This window comes from Lycorma delicatula, chromosome 10 (genome assembly GCF_047948215.1).
Source record: "Lycorma delicatula isolate Av1 chromosome 10, ASM4794821v1, whole genome shotgun sequence".
NCBI lineage: Eukaryota > Metazoa > Arthropoda > Insecta > Hemiptera > Fulgoridae > Lycorma > Lycorma delicatula.
The window spans coordinates 36142479-36163983 of NC_134464.1; the positions used below are offsets into that span (position 1 = coordinate 36142479).

Consider the following 21505-nt stretch of genomic DNA (forward strand, 5'->3'; position numbering starts at 1 on the left):
TACTTACATTATTTTAATTATATCAGTATTATTTATTTACGGAGATTTCTTGATAAAATCAGTTGACTAAAGTGGTTCTATAAACGAAAGATACACAATTATAAAGTAAGTGATAATGCAAAATTATTTAAAGCTTTAACAAAGATAACCTATAAATATTAAATATGATACGTTAATTATTTTTCCCTTCCAGTTTTAAAATACCTAAAATAATATTACATTGAATATAATATTATATCGATAACACTATTACATTGATCGATGTAAACAATGATATTCGATGTAGACGATATATTTCTGTATATACGATATTAAATTTAATGAAAGAAGTTTTAGGTTATTTATTTATACGTTTTTTGTATGATTTATGTAGTAGTGAAATTTGAACTGTGGTAAACATTCCGGGGGTCATGAGAAGAAAGAAAGAAAATTAATAGTGAATTAATGCCGCCGGCTTCTGTGGTGCGAGTAGTAGCGTCTGGGCCTTTCATCCGGAGGTCTCGGGTTCGAATACCGGTCAGGCGTGGCATTTTCACACACGCCACAAATCATTTATCATCCACTGAAGCAATACCTAACGGTGGTTCTGGAGGTAAAGAAAAAAAAAAAAATGAGTTAATATTGGATAATTTATTGTTTTCGTACGTTAAAAAAATTAAAAAAAAACAACGTAAATAATATTAATGTATAGAAGTTAAGTCTTATAATTTATGCGTCCAAAACGACAAAATATTGTTCTACACACAATTCAAGTAATTAGAATTAGAGAATACAAAAGAAATGAAACAGCACAACGAAGTGAATGAAATAGATTTCATATGTCAAATGTAATAACAAAATTGTTTTAATTGATACACTCAATAGCGAAGCATTACTGGGTCCATTAATTTTTTCTATAAAACCATTTCACTTTAAAAAATTTTACAAAATTATTGAATGTATTTTTTCCTTTTAATTGTTGATCTTTATTGGGTTCTTCCGAATGAATAAATGGAAAACACATCTGTGTTATTTCTTGTTTAATTATGTGTCTTAAGATATATGCTCTGAGCAAGACATACTTATGTATTATTATGGCGTTGCAACAAACAAGCACCTAAATAAATATTTATTATATATATATATTTATTTATTTATTTATTATATGAATACTAAATAAATATACAAGTGTTTAGATATAAATAAACAAATCTAAAGTGTAAATATAATCTAACCAAACTTAACCTACGCTCGCTAAGCTTCACTGTTGAAGGTTAAGTTTGGTTAGATTATATAAATTTATAATAAATTTAATTTATATTATGCATAATCTTACAACCATAGTGGTGCCGTTATAATACATAAATATCAAGTAAGATTTTACCATAGTTTCCCATCATCTCTCCAGATAGAGCTGGAGCAGTTATTTTATCGATGGTGTAGGACACATACCCATTTTTGACATTATGTATAATTTATTATTAAACACTAATCTGCATAAAGAATTTATTTATAATTTCATTTCAATGGACTCAACAAGATTTGCTACTTCACATTCACTTAATTGAAAAGTGGCAATGGAAACCTCTAAACTCCTCAGCCTCTAATAAGGCTGAAATGATATAATTGTTATTGCTATGGTATTTTTTTGTAATAAATGGTATCTCATGTATGGAACCTAGCATAATTTATTGTAAAACGTTTTTATTATTTGTATTGCAATAAGAAAAAAGTTATTTCAATTACTTTTTCACGGATTTGAATACTAGATTGTTGATACCGGTGTTTTTTGGTGGTTGGGTTTCAATTAACCACACATCTCAGGAATAATTGAACTGAGACTGTACAAGACACTTCATTTACACTCATACATATCATCCTCTGAAGTATTATCTGAAAGGTAATTACCAGATGCTAAACAGGGAAAAAAGGGAACGAAGCAAGTTAGGTTAAAAAATGTACATTATTTTGTAAACATCTTTTGTGGGTGTGTTGTTTATCTTGCTTGTTATTCGACAAACGAATTATATATTATTTCAATTGCATAATTGAACTAATGATCTGGTGGTAAGCCAGATGATTAAGTCATACAAATATATATTTTATAAATCTGACCTTGTATCTATTTTTTTATATTAAATTTATTAATATAGCATAAGAAATATATTAAATGTTTTATATTGCATCATTTATTATTTGGGAATATATCATTCTTTCCCTTTACGTTGCTAGAAAAGAAAGTAGATCATATTGGATTCGCTGAATGGAACTATTGCTTCCATCATCAATTAATGTAATATATAATTTGAAGGTTAACTATCATAATTTTCACAGGGGTATTTAATATTCATTTATATATATATATATATATATATATATATATATATATATTATTTATTATAACTTTTATTTTCAATTTTCATTTATATATACCTTTTAACACTGAATTATGTAAAAGCAGTGACCTTATTGCATTATAGACCATATTGCAATGTTTATTTATTTTCATTTTACAGCCTAATAATCAGTCCTCGCAATTCATTTTTTTTCTATTCATCAGTTAAAATCTATTAATGTATAATTAATTGCAATTCAGTACTTTATAGCAATAATAATGATACAAAAGTTTTATTTATATATATATATATATATATATATATATTTTTTTTTTAATTTGAAATAAATAAATATATTTGGTGAACTATTAATGATTATATTATGTAAAACATTAAGTTTATGTTTCACTGAAGAAATATAAAATTTCAAAATATTTATTAATAGAATACAGATAATAGAATATATATATATATATATATATATTTAAAACTTTTTATATCTAAATAAAATGTAAACATTTTGTAATAACACAGTAGAAGAATTGGTGATTTATTTTTTGCATATAGTTTTTGAATAGGTTGGATGTTTGATATTAGATAACACAAGAGAGACCTGGTTTCACCTATCAGGAAAAAATAAGCTGACAGGATAAACTACAAGCAGTATTTCCTTCCCCCTCCTATAAAAATAACAGTCACAAATACAGCCTCTTTTGCTATATAGAAATGATTCAGAGAATCATCCCACCCAGTTTACGTTATACTTATTCAGGGAAGATTGGATGTAGAATAAAAAAAAAACAACGAAGATAAAATTAGGATAGGTTAAAATACAAGGAGAGTTCACAGTCTTCTCAAGACCAGTCCTAGCATTATCTTTTGTCAAACCAGAAAACAAAACTGGTTTTGTATGACTCAACATTATTTCAATGTATGAGAAAGTACCTTATTTTTTTAACCATTGTCATTTATTTACAAATTACCTTTCTATCTAAAAACATCTTTCAATCAATTTATTTAAAAGATTCCATTTTATAAATTATTTTTAATAATAATAGTTAAACAAACTTGAGATCACCTCAGTGACACATATGGTAGGGTGCTAATACAAAGATTTCAAGGTTTGATTTCTAAGTAAGAACTGTAAAATTTATATTCATCCTGAAGTTTGCACTTATAATAACTTTCAGATTCATATGGCTTTTAAACATACTCTAACACTCTCATTCTATTTTATATATTTCTCATGTTATTTATGTTTATGTTATATTTAAATAATTTTTCAATTAACACCTTCAAAAATGTTACCTTATTCTGTATTATTTATACCATAAATAAAAGTTAATTGCTTTTATATTGACTTGAATACTGGATACCAGTGTACTTTGGTGGTTGGTTTATAATTCACACAAAGGTTTATTAACCACAAAGGTGGTTGATTTAATTAACCACATGTCTTAGGAATGGTTGGCCTGAGTCTATACAAGCTACAGCTCATCTCATTGGGCCATGGAGTTGCTTATTGTTCACTGTTAGTGCCGGCCTCCATGGCATGAGTGCTAGTGTCTCAGCCTTCCATCCAGAGGTCCCGGGTTCGAATCCTGATCAGGCATGGCATTTTTTACACATGCTACAAATTATTCATCTCATCCTCTAAAGCAGTACATAATGGTGGTCCGGGAGGTTAAACAAGAAAAAAAAATGAACAGATTGCACATTAGAAAAAATATATATTTATATTCCATATTGATTTTATTTATATATTTTCTTCACACAGAAATATGTGCCCCACTGTAATTTTAAATATTGTAACCATTTTCATTTATTAATATACACTACAACCTTTTCTTTGTATTTTTTATTAATTTTGTATTTTGTGATGTACTTTGATTGTGGTTTACCATGATTTTTCTTGATCCTTCTAGACAAATGTTGGTGAAGTTCCTTTGGTTACTCATGAAACAGCTCATTTCTGTAAACTATATAATGAAATAAATTGAATATTATATGAACAAAAGGCTACAATAAAACCAGTTCTATATGTATTTTTTTTTTGCTGCAACTCTGTGTGGTCTTCTAAGCATTAAAATAATGCATTATGATAAATAGAACTTTTGGCATGTGTAATTTGACTAACAATATAATTTTTATTATCACACAATAAGTAATACAGAAACAAAAAAAAAACAATACATTTTGTAATCATTCATTTAATAACTGAGAAATATTTTCATGTACATAATCCTAACTCCCACTGAGTTTGAATAATTTTTTAATAATGGAATTGTTTCAATTGCCAGGAGGGATTCTAATTGTCTATAGAAGATGAATGACTTGTGTTTTACACGTATGTTTAATTCATTTTTAGAACAAGTCTCTCTTTCACCTCTTAAAAAAAGATAAATATTAAAAAGTAAAAAACACGACTGCCAAAAAAAACATTGCTGACAAACATGATCGTTAATATAGCATAATTAGAGAGAGTGCAGGTGACAATTCTGTGTATAGTATAATTATTTTTTTTTTAATTTATTAAAAAAATAAATTTAATAATATACATATTTATGTAGCTTATGACCCTCGCAGTAATGTCAGAATTCCAGCGGGATCATAAATCTCAATTAGTTAACTCCTCCTCCAACCACAAATCGTAACATCACCATAAAATATTATTTAATAATAATAATAACATCAAGTTATCTGAGTAGATATTCTAGATTTTTTTAAAATTATTAAACTATTGATGTCTTAAAATAAATAAGACTATATGTATGTTAGCTGCCATTAATGAAATGATTGTAAGTGATGTGATATAAAAGTCATATGAAAATAGCATAGATATTTTCAAGATAACAAGCAACATACACAGACTTACTAGTGAAAGTGTTGGGGTTAAGTGGTTTCCAGTTGCTTTTTTTTTTTACTGAGCCACACATATAGCATTACTCATCAGCCTGTCAAGCCCATTAAAAGGCAGATTTTCAGATCTACAAGTAACACATTCATTCTATTTACCATGGAAACTGACTACATTCTTAAAATAATTACTTTCAAAGAAAATAATTTTTACAAGTGCTTCTTGTACTAATGCTTTATAGGCCTTAGAGCCAAAAGAAAGCCTCAATAGGTCAATAGGTGAACCAACAAATTAGAGTATCCATTTTATTGAGAAACAATAAAATATGACATTTTCTTTAACTAATGGGAGATAAACTATATTATTATTAACTAATCATTTATATTTATTTATATCATAATACTTCTATTTCTTCCAAACATGCAAATAAAATTTAAATCATCTTATTATATGAAACATATTAAATGAATTTAAAAGAATTTATAAACATGTTTATGCATTGTCTTTTACACAGAAGTTCAACAGATTAAAAGACCAAGAAATACTAATTAAAATTATCTTATCAGATCCTCAATTGTTTCTGCTGATCATTTTTTGTTAAGTTCTAATTATCATATTTCTTTCAAAACTCTATTATAGCCTTTCAAAACCTAGAATGCAGCAAAACTATAAGTATATTGTTATTTTAAGAACAGGGGTTGAAACTTATTATGAATAATATCCAAACATAGTTTCTTCATTAAATAGGCTATGAGATTATGTAATAAATGACTTACTGTCTTAATTATATAAAGCAACTCTTGAAAAATAGCAAATCTTTGTATATCAACTTTTCAAAGATAGTAACTTGTTCTTGTTCTTCATTTACTGGTTTTCTTTTCTAGTTTGTAGAAAAGGTTTTCTTTTCTAGAATTTCTTATATAACTTAGAGATAAATATTAACTTTGTATGACTTTTTCTTTAAAAATTCGTGTTTGAAAAAAATAGTCCATAACTTTTTTAGGTTACTTGGTTCAATTAGTTTTCTTACATAATTATGTATATATAGTTGAAGTACAATGTAATTATCTTCTATATTAAACATTTGGGTTTAATTATGACATTTTGATTTTCAAGAAATAATTTGTAATGAGATCCAAATGAACACAGAACTGGTAGATATGTGATTAGATGTCAAGTTTTCTAATTAATAGGTTATTGTAATAACATAATTAGATAATTAATTACTATACTATTAGGCAAGACCCTAACATCCTGCGGTACCTGCCTAAACTTGATATCTTTTTTTTTTTAAATATATACTTTTTTACTCAGATTAGTATTCTCTGCAATTTATGATAGCTTGATCAAAGAAACATTACAAAATACAAAAAAAAAGAAAAAGAAAAAGTACTTAATGTTCATATTTGTAATAATTATAAGTAAATTGTGAAAAAAAAACAATTAATGGAAATTATTTTTATGTATTAAATAAACATGCAGAAAGAAATCAAATGCAGGGAAAGATACGGAGTGAGATCAGATAAAAAAATATATGATAAAATTGAAGAACTGGAAGTAACAATAAGAAAACGACTACTAAAATTCTATGGATGCATGGTCCAAATGAATCAAGGCTAAACAAACAAATTTTCAATAAACTCTGAAACTACAAAGGTCAAGGTGGCTATGTTAAACAGATTAAAGAAGAGCTCAAAAAATTCAACATTACAGAAAAAGACTGTACAAACTGAAAAGAATTCAGAAAGAAAATTTTTTTAATTTAAGGTTTTCCGAAGATGAAAGGAAAGACTCAGCAGAGGAGAATGGACTGAAGAAAGAAGAGCTAAACAGTCTGAAGAATGATGAACTTTGGAAAAAAAACAGTGGAACTACATGAAACATTTGCATGATCTTTTGAAGCCTATCCGTGGAGAAAAAAAAAGAAAGATTTTCAAAATTCAAAAATTTTCAGTAAATGTATAAATTTCATTAATGCATTTAATTTTATTTTTTAATTAATATTATTATTATTTTTTAAACACAATTCAACAAAATAATGTTGGCTTTATTAAATAAAAAAGCTTTGTTTTAAATAACTATTAAATAAATTAGTGGGAAGATCTTTAAAATGAATTAGTAGTTTATTAAAAATAGCAGTGAAAGAAATAAAAAGGCCCAATGCAGTAATAATATCTACTTTAAAAAATAAATAGGAAAATTGCATTTAATTATACACTAAAGGTATTGAATTTCAGGTTTTGAGATTCTGGGCTCAAAATATGAAATAAGAATAGCCAACATAACATTTGAATTTTCCCATAGTACCACCAACCTGTAACTTTTGCCAACTTAAACAAATTATCTGTTTTTAAATTAAATAGTGGTTAGTTATTTTGTTTGAATTTAAACTTGTAAATATATTTCTATTCTATATAAAATTTTTCTATATTGTTTTGTCATTATTTTTAATATAGTTATTTTTGAGTTGACAAATTATTTTCTACATTTTTTTGTACTTGCCATAATTACATTTTTTTTTTAAATTAAATTTTGAATTTTTATATAAATTTAACTTTAATTCTGTTAAAATGTTACAGTAGTTAAGACCTCTGGCTAGCTTAGAAGTGTTTTCCTCTATGATGGAGCTGTGTTAGGAGGGTGAAAACACAGACCTTACTTCTGAGAATAGATCACAATGAAAGTTAGATGGTTAGAGGATTCTGTGATGGAGCTGTGATGTGAAAGGGTAAAGTCATTGACCTCGCTTCCGATAGCAGACCAGATTAGAGGTTTTTAGTTAAAGTCGGTGAATCTCCTTGAAATAAGGATGTTTGTGGAAAGGATTTCTCACTTTGTTTATTTCTGTATTTGTTTAAAATGTACCTGGGGTGGTTGCTGGTCAACATTATCGCTGTTGCGATCAACAATTTTCTGCAGTATGAAAAAGAGTCCTATGATATATAGATTCAAATTAATTATAAGTTAATTATCACAGTCTAACTTGTTAAAATTTATTTAGTTGTGATTAGTTTTTTCTTCAGTGTTAGAATGAGGCACAAGAATACCACTTCCATAAACTTGGTCAAATAGTTGTAAGGGCTACAAAGTAGGACAGAAGAGCAAAGATGTCTGAAGAAGTCTGTATGTAAGCAATAGTTGAGCTAAACTCACTTATGGAAATGTCTACCGAGGCTTTTACATCGATGACATCTTAACAGAGACCTAGTTGATGACTGATATATAATTAGTGTCTCAGAGTCAATAAAACAACATCCAGTAAAGCTCATCAGGGCTAGGAATGGAGAGGGGCTTGTGGCAACCGAAATCATTGCAAGGTCCTATTTGCAAGGTCTTATTGCAAGGTCAATTGTCCTATTACAAGGTCAGGATATTAAAAAGATAGTTAAGTAGCTAGCTTTCCAAAGTGGAGTAATGATAATTTGAGGTCTGGGTAAGGGATCTTTTTCTGATTGGTTGTTCTTTAATTTACAGTTGAATTTCTTTGTTCACTTAAATGTGTTAAATATGTTTTAACATTACTGACTTATTAATACAGTCCTAAGCCACCATTCTCTCTCTCACATGTTTGTGTGTGAAAAAGTAGAATTCTTAAAATATTGTTGAAAACATTGGTGCATTATAATATATCTGGATTCCAACTAATAAAAACTGCTAGCTACAATAGAAGCAACTCTATATATTAAAACAATCATGATGTAAGGTAAATTTGATGCAACTTTCCCTCAAAATGAATAGAAATGGTCATCCACAAAAACATTCCAAGTTAGTGTAATTGATCTAAATTGATCCTATTAGTAGGATGAGGAATTAAGATTATAATTAATAATTTTGTTAACCATTGTAAATTAATTATATTATAAAAAAAAATAAAATAAAACTTGGTCTGATAATGTTTTTTTTTTTTTTAATAGTTATTCAGAAGAAATCCTAAGAAACTGATTAAAGCCATCATGAAGGTTTGCAATAGAAGGTAATTTTTTTTTTTAATAGATATTTTGTTTGTGAGTTATCTCTTTTTTAAATAATACACTGTTACTTATATTTTTCAATTATTTCTGATAGAAACAGGACATAAAAAATTATTTTCTATACATACATACATACATTCGGAAATGTTAGATTAATGATAAAATAAATCCTAGGTAGTAGTGATACTACTGTTTGAAAATTTGACAAATTAAACTAAGTATTTTTTTTGCAAAATGAATAGGTATATATTTTAACTCTATTGATATTTATAATATTAGTGAATTCTTTACTTCCGTGTTTGCCAGCAAGAATATAAAAGTTGATCCAAACTCAGTGGTTTAAGTATTAAGTAGTTGTTTAATTGTGTCATAAAGCACTGATATTAGTGTTTTTTGATCAGTTTTTGTGAGAACCCTATGTTAAGGTTTTTATCTTATTTTTTATTTTCTATTTTTATCGTGTGTGCGTGTGTGCACACACACACTATATATATATATATATATATATATATATATATATATATATATATATATATGAGTGAGAGAATGAAAGGGGGAGTAGACAAACACACATATGTGTGCGTGTACACATACATGAAGTTGTTTTCTGGTTTTTTACAAAACAACACAAAGATAGTATGAGACATTAGTTACGTTTTGTAGTTTGCCGTGCAAAGTTCAGAAATTTTTTATCCAGAGAAATTTATTAAAACATTATACCCTCTTCTCTTTTTCTGTTTAGCCTACTGTAAAGTATTACTTCAGAGGATGAATTAGGATATGTATGAATGTAACTGAAGTGTAGTCTTGTACAGTCTCAGGTCGACCATTCCTGAAACCTAAACACCAAAGAACACCAGTATCCACGATCTAGTATTAAAATTTATATAAAAGTAAACTAAACTGCCTTTACTATGATTTAAACCTCAGAACTCTCGATTTCTAAATCAGCTGGTTTGCGATGATGAGTTCACCACTAGACCAATTCGGTGGGTTAAAATATTGTACCGTAGATAAATATATGTTAGATTTTAAAGATGCCAACAAAAGAAATTTTTTTTAAATTCATTCAGTTGGTTAGAAGTTATAATCCAAAAATTACTTGGATGAATTTTGTCAAAATTATACATAACACTAAAAAAAAAGCACTGGTTAAGTAGTTGATGGCTTGGATATCAAGAACCATATGGTTCTATTAATTTTAGAGAAAACAGGCAAAAAATAAATTACATAAAATTTTATGAAATAGATCCTTGTGGTAAAGTTTTATGATAATTTGCATAATGATAAATTTGTAAAAAGAGTTTCATAAATTAAGCATTACTGAATTAAATGCAACTCAGATTTATTTTTTGTTATTAATGTGCCAAAGTGTGTGCAGTCTGTTGTAAAGCTCAATAATGCCTGTATTTAAGTGGTTTTGGCATGTTTACATAATACAGTATATTTAGCTGAGATAGGAAAATACTGGTAAGCCATTTCACTTCTTACTTTCTCTGTAAGCTTTGGAAATAGAATACTTAGTGATTTGAATTCTTGAAAATGCCTATCATATTTTAGGGAGTAACTTGTAACTCATGTCAGGCTTGTTTTTGTGTATTGGCGTTACTTGTGGCATCACCATAGTTGCATAGAATCTGCACTCAAAATTTGATGCTTGACTAATCTGCTCCAGAATACACATCTCGCAGACTAACATCACAGACTCTCCTTGCGGAACTGATTCGCAGACTTCATCTTGCAGAACTGATTTTTAACTGGTCTTCCCTGGAGTATTTATACTCCAAGCCTCTTTACCTGTCTGATTGCACCCCGGTTGAGGGTGAAAACGATTGACTGAGCCCTTTCGTTCCCATAAATTCCTAACCTTGGTTTGATAACTCTTCTCACAGAACGAACATCTGTTTAGATTTAGTGTGCAATATTGCAAAAGACAGTTGTTAAATGGACCTTTTACCCTTACTAAGAGGGTTTATTTTAGCCCCTTTCTGGATTCCTCCCATTATTATATTTTCCTACTACTTTCTTTTTAATTGGTAGGAATCCGTTACTGAGGTATGTTATACCGATCTTATTACAGTATGTTAAATCTATTGAAATAGTTTTCTTAATGATAAATAAATTTTATAATTAATTGGTTCAGTAATTTGTAATTAATTAAGTATACATTAGAGAAGTATTTTATTCACTAAACAATCTATTTGAGATTAATTCGTATACATTTGCTGACAATTTTTTTGGAATTGGGTGAAAGTAATAATAACCTTAAATTTTTTTCATTATAAACACTCTGTTCTCTGAGAAGTATTCTATAAAAAATGTAATGACTAACTTTTAAAATATATAGAGAGAGAGTTTTTCAGTACATCTTTCAAAGCTAATTATACAGCTCCTTCATCAGTAGAACTACCAACGTTGTTGTTAATGGCATCCATCATGAAATTGTAAAGAAAATCCTTTAGTATCAGGTCAAATAATATTTTTCTATAATCTGTTTGCACATAATATGTATTTTTTGACAAAATTCATGTATTTTGAGATTGTAGCTTTAATGTGTTTTGTGTAAAATTTGCATTTTATCATTACCTATGTATATGTCCTGTTTCTACAAGGTGATTGGAAAAGTATGAATTCTGTTATTGTACGTGTTCTTTTATCTATGAATGAATGTTTATTCAATCTGCCTTATATAGTATTTAGTGCAGGTACTGTGTTTTAATTGATATACTCCTGCATTGCTGTTTTTCTGTGTGTTTTTATAGTAGTCTAAATCCGTATTCATTTTTTTATAGTTCAGAAAGTAACACTAACTATATTTATTAAAAACAGACGAAATATTTTAGTAGATCTATATTTTGTTACTTTGTGTGTATTTATTTTCATAAAAATATTTTACTGAGGCGGCCCCACAATAATAATTATTATTTACTTAACTATTATAAGTATTTTATTTTGTGCATGCTGGTGTTAGTGTGTTGTGAATATCAGAGAGGAAATGATTCAGTATTTGCACAAATGTATAACGTCATTATGTCTGCAGTCTGCTGGTAAGGAATTTCTTTAATAATCACATGTTTAAACATTATTTAGATTAATTCTTTTTGAAATTTTAAAAACGTAATTCTAGATTTCATGTCTTTACTACTTATTTCACTGCAAATGTAATAACCATTATGAAATTGTTATGATACATTTTCAACCTCATGTTGGTGTGGTAAGGTCTCTGCCTTCATCTGGAAGGTTCTATGTTCAAATTACAATTAGGTTTGGCATTATTTCATTTGCTAAATAACACATTTCTCATTTTTAAAAAAGGGTTTTGGATAGCTGTAATTGGACTTGGTCTGCTTGTTACCCAAGAAAAGATATGTCTATTTACTAATGTTTTATTCAATAATAACTGGTCAAAGACTTTTTGTCATTTTTTTTTCAGTTTATGAGTTTCATTTTTGAAAAAAGTAAAATTATTATTCTTTTCAAATAAAGCTCTATTTAAAAAAAAAAAAGAAGAAATTAGTGTACGTAATTGGTCATAATAGCAAATTAAAGAAAATTCAGAAGAACTAATTTTGAAAAATAGCAATAAAATTAAAAGTGCAGTGATACCCCAGTCTGTACACTAAAGCATAATCTTTTTTCTACTAACATGACAGATATAGCCATTGTATTTTGCACTCAGTTTATTTTAAATATCTGAAACTTTCTAATTAGGTTTTCAATCATATAAATCCTTTTTTCTATAGTGTCATAGTTGTTTTCAATATTACTTTCATTGATGTATTAAAAGTAAACCCTTACATTTATAGAGATGTTTTGTAGTTATATTTTGAGTATGCATCCTTATTCACATTAGTAAAAATTGAGTACAGCAATTTATTTGATTGGCTATTTTGTAATATTCTCCTTCTCACAAGGGGGCTAAAAATAGCCCCCTTGTGAGTCAGTGTAATGCTGAAAACGATTATAAAATTGTTCGAAGCACTTCTGATACTCATTCATAGGAATTGCCTTCAAAACCACAGTCAACGCCTTCTGGATATCTGAAATTGTGTTGAAACGCCTTCCTTTCATCGCCAGTTTTAGTTTGGGAAATAGCCAGAAGTCGCATAGAGCCAAGTCAGGTGAATATGAGGATGATCAAGCACCATGACCCTTTTTTAGCCAAAAAATCATGTACAATCTTGCACTTGAGCACCGGTGCATTGTCATGAAACAAAGACAATGTCCCTTGCTCCTGGTATTCGAATCTAAGTCAAAGAATCCTGGTACGTAAATGATTCATAATGCCAAAGTAATAGTCGCCATTCACCGTTTGACCTTTTGGTATAAATTCTTGATGGGTAATTCCTGTGGAATCAAAGAAAACTGTGAGCAAAGTCTTGATTCAGCTCTTATAAATTTGCACTTTCTTCAGTTTGGGTTTTTTTGGACTCTTCCATTCCGAGCTCTGATGCTTTGCGATTAGCTCATATTGAAAGCACCATATTTTATCACCAGTTGTGATTCTTGAAATTAAGTCTGGATCCATATCAGCTGTTCTTCTCATATCTTTGGAGTGCTCCACTTTGTAAACCTTTTGAACAACCAGCACTCAAAATGTAATGTCACATGTTATGTCATTACAACTAAACAAAAGATGCTAGCGCCTTGACATATTTTGTAGTAAAAAGCTCAAATATGTAATCACATAACAAATGTATTTGTTCACATAACAAATGTATGTGCCATCAGAGATGGCACTGCTAGTTACACAAAGACTGTCAGTCACCTTTTCCATTGGACAGATTTTGTATATAGTGGTAATAAAATTAAATAATTCAAGAATCTTATTTTCACTTGGTTTTTGTTTTATAAAAAAAAATGCACAAACATTTTGGTAAAAATATACAATTTTTATGGTACAGGAAATGTATATAATAATTATGTTACTACTGCTGTTGTTTTTATCCTATTTGCTTCTTATCTTATTGCTTTATATTATTACTGTTAATTATAGTTATTGATATTATTTAATCTGATTTACTTTATATCTTATCTTGTTATATCGTATTATTATTTTTAAGAAATTGATTTTTAGTTTTATTATCAAAATAATAGTGTTAAGTCATCAACATAATATTATATTTATGTCATCATTTAACTTTTTTATTGGATAATATTGTAAAACAATTACTAAAATTATTGTCACTTTCTTTTAACCATTCAATTTATTTTAATTTAATTTCACTGCATGATAAATGGGATAATGTGACTTTCTCTGTTGAACGTTTTAGTTGTTTTATATGATCAAATTCATTGGGTGGAGTTGATGTGTTGCACAGAACCAGTTTTTAAGAGTTGTATGACCTTGCTCTCTTACTCTTGACTCCCAGGATATCAGTATGTTTTGTATGTATGTGTGTGAACTTATTAGCAGTACCATACTACCGTGAAGTCATACATGTGTAATAGTAGACAGTATCCTGAATAGCAAAATTAATGAGCTGCAACATATTATATTATGTTGTTCTGTTAGAACAGAACAGGAAATGGACTTCTACTGTTATTTGCTACTTTCACTATTAACGCAATGAAAGTAAATAAATACTGTCGCTCTTTTGCTGTATTTAGCAACCTACTATACTACCTTTAAAGTACATGATTACAAAGCGTTAATGACACTCCTTTTCATAATAATCAATGCAAGACATTACATATTTTATGGTTATTATTTAATATTACATATTATAATTTTATGATTTTTTAAAATTATTTCAGCCACAATTACTATTTTTTTTTGTAGGAGGAATGCCTTATATTCTTTGGATAACCAAAAATGAAACTTGCTAAAAATAATAAATTAAAAAAAAAATGTAAATAGGTTTGGGAGATCCATAACTACTATTGATACTCTAAAGAAAGTTTTTTTTATATATTTCCATGTATATGAGATCTGTATCCATCATTTATCTCTTCTTCTTCATTTACAAACAGATAATGTTCTTGTTTTGGCTCGTACATTACATTTATAAAATTTATTTTGTTCAACTCCTGAAGCTAGCCTATATCCTTTCCTCCTTTTCATATTTCATGACGAGAGATTAACCATAATGGCATTTATCTCACATTTATTTATACCTTTTTGTTATTTATATCATAGTTCAAATTTCCTCATTACAGCTTATCCAGTCCATCCCACCTTTTAACAGCCTGAAGGAATCTCAACTCTGCTGACCAACTAGTTACCTTTTACTAGACAACCTTTTAACCAATTATTACTTTCCTGTCTAGATAACACTATAGCTCCAAAAAGGAACGTATTATAATTGTTCCATTTTAGGCATATGCAGTTTTCATCGAATCTAGATGTTTTGACACCTAAGGAACCCAATCAACCAGATAGAAATTCTCTAAATGTTAATGTTCGTATGTGTACAGTACATGTGTGTGTTCGGTGTTTGCCTCAAAATCACCTTATATCTCCAGATCTACTGGACCGATTTTGACCAATGTTGGTTAACTTCTATTTATGGGTCATTGATGCCATTAAATTTTCAACTTTGAAAAGGGGTGAGATTGTAGAGTAAGGTCATCCTCAGTATCTTGAGAGTTTTCCTAATTAAGGTCATATTTTTCATAGGTGCATTTTTTAACAATTAAAAAAATAATATTTGCAAAAAGAAAATTTTGAAAAATCGCACTCCACCACAAAGAATGTTCTAAACTACTGCTATTGTGATGTCACAGGTGAGCAGTAGAATTTAATAAATGAATAATATTTAAGGTGAGTAAAAGTAACTCGGTCTGCCTGGGTCTCGAACTCAATCGCCCAGTTAACTTGGAATCTGGTGTGTTAACCCTTGCAGTTACACCAGTCTGCCGACTGTACAAGTGAAATTAGTTCTAGGTAAGTTGTGAAATTACATTAGTTTAGTTAGTGCCAACTGTCGCCACTACTATTGCCACAGGTATGTGAATTAAATACGGTATGCGTTTTAGTTAGAATCATTAAATTAAATAAATGAAAAAATATTATATTTAAATAAAATTATAAATATTTTAAATGAAGGTGTATGTGTGTGATCTTTTAAAAATAAAAAACAAAATTCTAATTAGCAACACATTTAATAAAAGCCCCCCAATGAAAATGGAAGAATCAATGAAATTAATTCACATCTGTGTTAAAGGAAGAAGAATGAACATTTACAGAAGATATAGAGATCTTTAAATTAAAATGTAACAATAAAATGTAAAGAATTACAAAAATTTAAAATTACCAGTACAATAAGTCAATGGAATGGTTCCAAAATGCATTATAAAAAAGTGAAGCTAAGAAACGTGTAAATACTACTCAAAATAGAAACGGATAACTTCTGTTACATGTGTCTGTTATTTTATATCTAAAGAACAATAAAATTTGACTCTACTAGTTAAAAAATGTTAAGAAATATATTTTGGCTGCAAAGTTGAGAATCAAGATAAGAGCTGGGTCCCTCATATCTGCTGTACAACATGTGTGAAACGACTGACAGACTGGGCAAGGGGTAATCAGCATGATTCTTGGCATACTGAAGGAGTGGCATGAACCAAAATATCATTTGTTTGACTGTTATTTCTTTATTATAAAGATAAAAGGAATTAGTAAATCCAAACATACAGTATAGTACATGAATTTACTGTCTGCTATAAGAGCAGTTCCTCATGTGAGGACTTTCCTGTACCACATCCTTCAAAATACTGACTTCAAAAGATGAATCAAAATATAAGGTATCCATTGAAGTTCAACATAAGAAGCAAGATGATACTTATAAATGATGCTTAACTGATAACTCAAGGTGAATTATAACTTTGGGATTTAATTAATTTGGGAAAATTAAAAAAAATTTAATTAATTTGGGAATTATTACTTTGGGATTTAATCTTGTTGAAAAACGAAGCTGAGGTTTTGGAATCTAGGCTGAAAGTTTTCAACCTAATACTGACACTAAAGTGAATTTCTTTCTAATAGAGTGAGTTTCTAATTGTCAGGAAGAGTTTCATGATTTAAATTCTGAAGAAAACCATTTAGTGTACTGTAACTCTACTTTTTTTTTAACCTTTGGGTCCACCGTTAGTTATTGCTTTAGAGGATGAGATGAATGATTTGTAGTATGTGTGAAAATGCGATGGCTGACCGGTATTTGAACCTGGGACCTCTGGTCGAAAGGCTGAGACAACTATAACTCTACTTGTGCTGTCATCATAAGTGCACATCATCAGTATAACTCTAAAAAATGGAGACTGTTCTTTGAAAACTAGTTTAAATGCTGTTCTTTTGCACAATGGCAACAAATTTCCTTCTGCATCGTTGGCTTATACAAATAACATGAAAGAAACATATGAAAGTCCTGTTAGAAAAAATTCAGTATAACAAATGTCGTCAGACTTAAGCTATATTTTAAAAGTTATTGTATTTATTATTTTAATGGGTTTGCAGGTTGACTACACTGAATTTTATGGTTATTTTTGAGAGGAGGATTTGGCTAGACAGCAGAGACAAGAGAAGTCATTCTATCAGAAAGAAATGGCCAGAGTGTGAAGCACTATCCCCTTTACAGAAATATTCTGTATATTCCCACTAGTTAACTCAGAAATGTTTCTTCTACCTTCAGTGCATATCAAATTTAGGGCTTTTCAAAAACTTTGTTAAGGTGATGGATAAAAATGGTGCTGGATATCATTATTTAAAATAAAAATTTCCGTGTATTAGTGATGCTAAAACCAATGAAAGAATATTTTTGGGTTGCCAAATAAGAACTTTGATTAGAAATGGTCAATTCAAAGAACTGCTGTGCCAGGTCAAAAAGTCAGTGTGAGGATCATTTAAAAGTGTTATGAAGAATTTTTAAGAATTCATAAGTCCCCAATAATTCTAACATTGTAGGTGGATTATTACAGTCATATAAACATATGGGGTAAAAGGAAAAAAATAAAAAACATCAAATAATTATTAACAAGAAAATCAAAAAATAAATAATTAAAATAATCATAAAAAACATTTAGATAAAAAATTATCAATTAAAAAGAGAAAGAACCAAAAAGAGTATTAAAAAAACCACACTAAGATGCTCAGTCCAAGAAAATTTTCTTTCTTGGATTCACACTTGGTTTTCTTTTCTGGTTAATCTCATTCCATCAGTGACAAGCACAAGAACACTTCACCAATAAACCTCAGTCATGGAAAACAGTTAACAGCGACAGTGAAGGGCAAGAATGCAAGTATATTCTTAAAGCTTTAAGAAACAAGCTTTATTGGGTGCTGAAGATGGATGTTCCAGATGCTAAACTCAAAAGGAAAACAAATACCACCACATTTTAGGTCACTTTGAGTAGTGAGCTGCATGCATGTAAATTCTTAAATTTCTTTCAAACTTTACCTGTGTAAACAAAAAAAAAAAATTGTGGATAATGGAGGAAACCTATTTACATATTTGAATTCAGAATGAAAAGTTGTATTAGGATCACATGTTTTGTTTCCTGTACCAAAAAAAATTTATTCTCAGTGTTATTTATTTTTAAATAAATAACACTGAGCATGTTATTGCATGGGGGTAGTTATTATGGGGGTATTTAAAATAAATACCCCCAATATTAATTTTATTCAAACCAAATAAAATATAGTTAAAAAATATTACAAAATGTATAAAGCATGGAATAATTAATGTATTATTTACCTATAATTATTATTTCTGTCTTTTAATTAATCTTTAGAATAAAAAAGCTAGATTTTTTTATTTCATAGTCATTAGTAATTGATTAATTTATTAAAGAATTGATTTTGAGTTTTTTTAATGAATCCAAGCTGACTGGCATATGCTTAATTTAATTAATACCTCCTTTTATTAGAGCAGCATTTAATTTCAAAATAAATTAATCAGTTAGTAATAATAGTTGTTTATTATTAATAAATATAAATATTAGTTGCAAATATCTAATTGTACTGAATAAAGTAACTTACTCATATTAATCTTTACCTGTAACTACATTAAGATTTTCTGAAAAATATATATGTACTTGTATAGTTGTTAAATTTTTATTTCTTTTTTGTTTTTATAATTTGTTGTTGTAATTATAAAATTATTATAAGAAGGTATTTGAAAAAAAATTATTTAAAAAAAACAACTGTTGTAGAGAGTAAAGGACTGTTAATCGTGTAATAATACATTTTGTCCTATTATTGGCCACAATTATATAAACTTCCTAGTATTGGTGGATAATTTCTTTGCAAAAGTTATTATACATAAATTGTAATGTTGTAAAATTTTAAATATCACCACACAAGCTTGAAATTTGGGCATGGGATATGGAAATGGAATTTTATTGCGAATGAAAAATGCCATGCCTCAACAGGGTTCAAACCCAGGACCTCTGGATGAAACACCAAGATGCTACCAATCCACCATGGAGATTGGTGGATTCTTTTTTGATTCTCAACCTGTTGATCAGTTGCAAATATTTTTCATACTAATAACTTTTGAGTCGTCTGCTTCATTTTTTCATTTGAACTGCAATATTGATGTCTTTTGATGTCTTTCATTGTTTGATTTATATATTAAGTCTCTGATTTTTTCTGTAATTTTAATATAACCTTCATTACCTTCCTTCCAAATTTCCTTCAATATAACCTCCATTCAGCCTTTCTTATAAACTTCTTCAGTACCTTATAACCTTCCCCTTTCAACCTTCATTTTAACCTCTGTATAACCTTCCCTCAATATAAACTTTATCATTTTGTAATTCCCTTAAGTCGTGTAAAGGTTGCTAAAAAGCCATAAAAAGTCACTCTCTGTGATTTACAACATATTTTATATTATTTTTCTAGTCTTGATTTTACAATGAGCTTTTTCAGTTTTAATTTTGTAGATCCATCGTTGTAATTTCAATAACATTCTGTAGCTCTACATATCAAGTGATTTTAACTTTCTCTTTTCTTCAATCCCTAGTAGCCAGGTCTCACTTTCATTTTAAAAAAAAGCTACTTGTATTTACAGTTTAATGTAGCTTTCAACTGTGTAAATATCACTTCATCTGTAATAATAATTGTTTTTTAATGCTATATTTATATTCATATTAAGTTTATCAAAATTACTAGAGTAGATTTGTTAATTTGTTTAAAAGAAATAACCATTCCTGTCTAGTATAGCTATTCCTTAAAAAAATTCCCAATAATAGTTTGTATTACAAAATTGGTCAAAGACAAAAAAAAATGATTACAGTTGAACTTCTATGTAACGAAATTGAGAATCCCGGGAAAAATTGATTAAATAGAGGTTTTCGTTACATTGTTGTAAGAATTCCCAGTTTACTTTTTTTTTACAAATGTTTTAATTCCATTTTATGATAAATTAAAATTAAGTATAATTATTTTTCTTAATAGTGCTATAGAAAAAAAAGTAAATGTATTTTTTTTGTCATGTGTTATATATTAATCTAATATATCGTATATATAGTATAAAATATATAAATATATCGTATACTGTATAAAAAGTATATATCCAGGTAAGGACTTACCTTGTTCTTAGAATGGATGTAGGTTACCACACTGTATTTTTATTTCTAGCCCATATTTTTTTACAACAATAACACAGCAAATGAATACACTAACTTTTTTTTAAATTGATTAAAATAATACTAATCCTAATGCTTTCTTTAGTTTTTATATATTGATAGAGAATGTTCACAGTATATAATTTTTAATACAATATGAATTTGTTACTTGATAAAGTGAGTTTTCTGTTGTATTCTGTGTTTTATTGTTAATGGATTATAAGAGAATCTTAGGAATATTCGCTTTACCAGATCAATAAAAATACCTGTCATTCTTGACAACAGTCAAGAATATTTTGTGTTTGTATACAGGTACAATTTAGGTATGGAAATCAAAAGAATAACCACCTTAAACTCATAGAGATGTCCAAACAACTAAATTTAATGTCATTATTTTTAAAAAAATTTTGTAAAAATTACTGTATGTTACTTAATATACTGTATTATGTTGATATGCAGTATGTTACCAGTTTATTATATTGAGCTATGAATACGTTAAATAAAAGTAAATTTATATGTAGTTTTATTAAAATGTCATGGTGCAGTAGAAAAATTTATAAAATCGAGGTTTTCATAATATTGCAATAGTTTATAGAAAGGTTTGACTGTAGTTAGTAACCGGATATAGTTTTAGATTTTTTTTATACATTTTGCATGGGTATAAAGTCAAATTAATTAAAAAGTAACTTTCTTTATTATTTTTTAAACAGATTTCTCTATTAAATAAATTATATCAGTTAAAGTGACTGAAGCTCTAGTAAATGAAAACAGCCAGAAATGTGATAGAAATGGTAATT

General features: G+C 28.1%; 1 protein-coding gene across 1 annotated transcript in view; it reads left to right on the plus strand.

Moving 5' to 3' along the window:
• The first annotated feature begins 309 nt into the window (after positions 1–309).
• Positions 310–21505, plus strand: part of Sms (spermine synthase) — a 75769-nt gene continuing 54573 nt past the window's right edge. Inside the window, exons 1-2 of the mRNA XM_075376449.1 lie at positions 310–592; positions 9087–9145. Of these exons, the coding sequence (XP_075232564.1) occupies positions 9126–9145 (20 nt within the window). The 5' untranslated portion in view covers positions 310–592; positions 9087–9125. The remainder of the gene's footprint in view (positions 593–9086; positions 9146–21505) is intronic.